At 39.2% G+C, this 5,000-nt stretch overlaps 1 protein-coding gene across 1 annotated transcript in view; it reads left to right on the top strand.

The window, feature by feature from the left end:
- LOC144975328 (metabotropic glutamate receptor 8-like) overlaps window positions 1-5,000 on the top strand; it is a 277,176-nt gene that overhangs the window by 252,099 nt on the left and 20,077 nt on the right. Inside the window, exon 8 of the mRNA XM_078919302.1 lies at window positions 2,921-3,050. Coding sequence (XP_078775428.1) covers window positions 2,921-3,050 — 130 coding nt within the window. The remainder of the gene's footprint in view (window positions 1-2,920; window positions 3,051-5,000) is intronic.

The following is a 5,000-nucleotide window of genomic DNA, read 5'->3' as shown; positions in this document are numbered from 1 at the left end:
CATTAGGCACAAGGACAGGACTTTATCTCGGTTTCTATAGCGTTAAAACAACGATAGCAATTGCTTGCTATCCTTTGGCTAGGCAGCTAGTCTACCCTAATATACTTTCCGCCAGCTCTAATAAGACTCAGCTACACAAACCCTGCTGGCTGGACAGAAGGTGGAAGGGGGGGGGGCAGAAAAAAGCTCGGAATCGACTTCGGTCTCTTTGCGAGGTAAGCGAGTGCTCTACCTATTGAGCTATCGGAAACCCCCGTTTTTGCTAGTTGGATATTATCCTAATTTTGGGTATTCGATTGAAAAGCACCAACATGTGTCTACCTGGTCCTCTAAACCTCTTAAAAGAAAGAATCATCTTGAGAAGTAAGTTCTATTTTTAAAATCTGTGGCCCCGATGATGTCCGGGAGATATGACGTAATATGGTCATGTAGAAAAGTCCAAGCGCCATTGAGTCTGTATTCACAAGACTCTGACACTGAAGACGGATCATTGGTAAAGGATCTTTGATTTAATAACCTCCCTCGACCAAGGTGCGAATCGGTTCTAGGTAACGGGAGCTGGCGGATATTATTAGAGATTTAGTTTCTTTTCATAAAAGAAACAATAAATGTGAGACTCCTGTTAAAATATATCTGTTACATTCGATGGAAATCTTCTTTAGATGGCCGGCTACATTTGCCAACGTCACACATGGGGACAGCATGCCAGAGCAAGCACAAATGTTCGCTTCAAACCTTAGAGGGACAAGGTTCCAGTCCATCCGCCGCACTCCGTGACCTCGAAAAAGTCACCTTACCCTAGTTTACTTACGGCATTAAATTGCACTACGGTTAACGCCGGGTATATTTTTGTCATTCCTTGTCCATTTAAGAATACCCTAACGACAATGTTATCTTTTGATGATGAATAGAATATGTTTTAAATACTATATAAGTTTTGTGATATACTAAAATGTTTTTAATATAACTAATGAAGAAGAGGAAATGAAATGTTATCTATTTCGTCAAAATACTGTTCGCTGAGCACATGCGCCATTTTAGATCACTGGGCTCCAAGAGAGAAAAAGATAAAGCCTTGGGCACATCCTGCGAGGGTTAAGTCCTTTAAGAGGCCCGCTAATCTTTTAGGCCATTCAAGTCAACAGGACTGAAGTTGAGGCCACTAGGTAATTGTCTACTCACTATTTGAGATCAAACGAGATATGGCCCCTTATTTTTTGGATCTTTGGGGATTTTGAGTGGTTCTCGCACTTTCTTTGACTCAATTCGGAGGGAAGAGTTAGACACCACTGTTAACTTCAAGCTTACTATTCGTTTTGTTTTTGGGTGCCCTACGCTTTTTCTCTTCTTCTTCTCTCTTCTTCTTCTTCTTTCTTCTTCTTCTTCTTCTTTCTTCTTCTTCTTCTCTTCTTCTTTCTTCTTCTTCTTCTTCTTCTTCTTCTTCTTCTTCTTCTTCTTTCTTCTTCTTCTTCTTCTTCTTCTTCTTCTTCTTCTTCTTCTTCTTCTTCTTCTTCTTCTTCTTCTTCTTTCTTTCTTCTTCTTCTTCTCTTCTTCTTCTTCTTTTCTTCTTCTTCTCTTCTTCTTCTTCTTCTTCTTCTTCTTCTTCTTCTTCTTCTTCTTCTTCTTCTTCTTCTTCTTCTTCTTCTTCTTCTTCTTCTTCTTCTTCTTCTTCTTCTTCTTCTCTCTTCTTCTTCTTCTTCTTCTCTTCTTCTTCTTCTTCTTCTTTCTTCTTCTTCTTCTTCTTCTTCTTCTTCTTCTTCTTCTTCTTCTTCTCTTCTTCTTCTTCTTCTTCTTCTTCTTCTTCTTCTTTCTTCTTCTTCTTCTTCTTCTTCTTCTTCTCTTCTTCTTCTTCTTCTTCTTCTTCTTCTTTCTTCTTCTTCTTCTTCTTCTTCTTCTTCTTCTTCTTCTTCTTCTTCTTCTTCTTCTTCTTCTTCTTCTTCTTCTTCTTCTTCTTCTTCTTCTTCTTCTTCTTCTTCTTCTTCTTCTTCTTCTTCTTCTTCTTCTTCTTCTTCTTCTTCTTCTTCTTCTTCTTCTTCTTCTTCTTCTTCTTCTTCTTCTTCTTCTTCTTCTTCTTTCTTCTTCTTCTTTCTTCTTTTTCTTCTCTTCTCTTCTCTCTTCTTCTTCTTCTTCTTCTTCTTCTTCTTCTTCTTCTTCTTCTTCTTCTTCTTCTTCTTCTTCTTCTTCGTCTTCTTCTCTGTGGTCAATGCTATCATGCTGGCGACAAGCACTGTGCCATGTTGAATCCACTCAGAAAGGCCAGGTATTGTTCATGACTTGGTGCTGCCTTCTGACTATTGTTCAATTCATAATTTGCAATTCGTAGAAAAATGACATGGAATATTGTACGAATTGAAAGAAATGTCAATGTTGTTGCGATTAATGAGATTGTTAGTTTTGTCTCTTTTTTTCCCTTTTGATGGTGGTTGGTTTTCATCATCTTCTTTGTCTTTTTTCTTGTTTTCTTGTTCTATTATTTATTTTCTATTTTTTAAATTTTTTGTTAATTCTTTTATCTCATGTTGTCATGCACTTTTGCTGACTTTTTATGGCTTATCTTTCTTGTCTTTTGTATTTTGTTGTGTTTGCCTCGTTTTGTTTTGTATCGTTTGTTTGAGTTTAGTGGGAGGGGAGGGGGGGGGGAGGGGGAAGAGGAGGTTGCTTGTATTGTCGCTATCATTGAAGTCTCTGATCAGGACTCAAGCCCTTGCTATAACATTTGGCTTTTTCTGGACTTTATCTAACTCTGTTCATTCGTTTACCTCGTGGTTATTTGACATTTCCTCTAAAGGAGCTCCGAGAAATCTACATCATTTGAAACTGGCTACACTGTCACTACACAAAGTCGCGGATTAAAATGGATTCCAGCTTGGTGTTAAATGAATACGTCATAATAGCTTTCTTGTTGTCTTATTTTCCCCAGGAATAAGCGGAGATATTGTAAAGTTTAACCAAGACGGAGACAGTTTAGGTCGATATGACATCTACCAATTCCAATGGAAAACCCAAGAGAAAAAGTTTGGCTATGTCAAGGTCGGAGAGTGGCTGAACAAGTAAGTAGTTAAATAACATTGGTGTGTGCTTGTTGCTTTAAATAACTTTAAGGTTGAGTTCGAACAGTTGTAAATATGATGTTGGTGATGATGTAAATGATGATGATGATGATGATGATGAAGAAGAAGAAGATGATGATGATGATGATGATGATGATGATGATGATGATGATGATGATGATGATGATGATGATGATGATGAGAGAAAGAGAGAGAGAGAGGAAAAAAGAGAGAGAGAGAGTGAGAGAGAGAGAGAGAGAGAGAGAGAGGGGGGGGGAGGGATATTGGTTCCACTAAAATGAATGATTAAATTCGAGTCCTCGGGGAAATCCCACACGAATCTGGATTGGGTATTTACAATACTCGTATTCAAGCGATCCTTCAAATACTCGGATTCAAGGGAACCTTCAAATACTTGTATTAAAATAATCCACCAGAAAAAAAACTATTATTAGAACTAATTGGTAAAGCAAATTATCTTGGATAAGTCCTAGATATTCTATTTGGTTGAATCGTCGTTGACGGTATAGAATGTTTGGATTTCAGTAAACATTACCTAACAGGTAAATAAATGTTTTTAAAAATATAGTTTTGCGCTCAGTAAGAGGTCGATCTCGGGTATAGTCGAGATTTATTTTCAGAACTCCCCTGTCAATACAGCAGCGATTGGGTAGCTGGGATCATTAGATTTGGCAGAGAGAACTTTGTATAGACTAACGTCCTATCCAAAGGGTGGAAAATTTTTGCTATTGTCCGTCTCACGGTATTGAAACCAGAATAAAATCTTTCTCCATAAGTCTCTTAAAGACCACTTTTTGTTCGATAGATTTTAGTTGGTTTTATTTGGCGTAAAATTTGATTTGATTTTTGGTGGAGATTTGAATCTCAGTAGAAATCCATGATGTCACGGGCTGATCCAAGGGGATGACGACGTGACGGAGGCAATCCCCACCAAAATCAAAATTGCCTTCATCATAGTCCTAGTCAAACTGACATGTAGTCTAATTGTAGACCAACGCATTGCAATATCTGTCGTTTATGGCTTGACGGGATAACGTCTTTGGCACAGCGACCCCAAATGTCTTTTTCTTCTACGTGCGGCTATGTTGTCTTGTCTAGTGGCATGACACTCGCTTTCGGATCGGAAGGTCCTAGGTTCGAGCCTCCCTCGGCGCATAGTTGAGTCCTTGTAAAATACTCTTTACTCATTTTCTCTCACCCTACTCAGGTGTGAAATTAGTACCTGATTGTTAACAATGTTGTTCCTGTCGGTACACTGTCTTGTTCTTTATGTTACGTGTTGCTGTTGGTCAGGGACCCTTTGTAAAGCGCTTTGAACAAGTTTAATGGATATTGCGCTATATAAAAGCTCAACTTTTTTTCATACACGAGCCCAAGGGTCAACATAGAATTATGTTGAAATGAACTAGTTAGAGAGAATGGGGGTTAAAATTTATATGATGAGAATTTTAAAAAGTTCAAGTTTTCCTTATTTTAATCAAATTAACTCTCAGTGTTTGTGTGATGACCTCATGACCTCAACCATCAAGAAGGGACTAATGAGAGTCAATACGTTTGAAACCACTTTTTTAGGAGTGGAGGATGACGTCGATTATAGAGTGGCCCTTTCGGGACCAGGCGGAAACGCCATACTAGACGGGTCGTGGGTTCAACTCCCGAAGGGCTAACCCACACCGGAGACCGCCTCCGACGACCCAGCCCTGCCGTCCTCTGCCGTCTGTCGGATAAAGAAGTCGGGTCAAAATACTAAGAATAAATAAATAGAAGAGCCGCTAGACCTACCCATACCAAGCTCGAAGAAAAAACGGCAGAGGACGTCGGGTGTTTGGTATGGGCAGGTTAGGTCATTCAGGCTTCTCTTTATTCTTAGTATTTCGCCCGTGTCCGACGTCTTTATCCGGAAGACAGCGGAGGACGGCAGTTCGGGTC

Source organism: Berghia stephanieae, chromosome 6, assembly GCF_034508935.2.
Source record: "Berghia stephanieae isolate SIO BIC M18660-M18661 chromosome 6, UCSD_Bste_1.3, whole genome shotgun sequence".
Classification (NCBI taxonomy): Eukaryota; Metazoa; Mollusca; class Gastropoda; order Nudibranchia; family Aeolidiidae; genus Berghia; species Berghia stephanieae.
The sequence above is the reverse complement of the archived record's forward strand: the minus strand, read 5'-3'. Positions and strand labels throughout refer to the sequence as shown.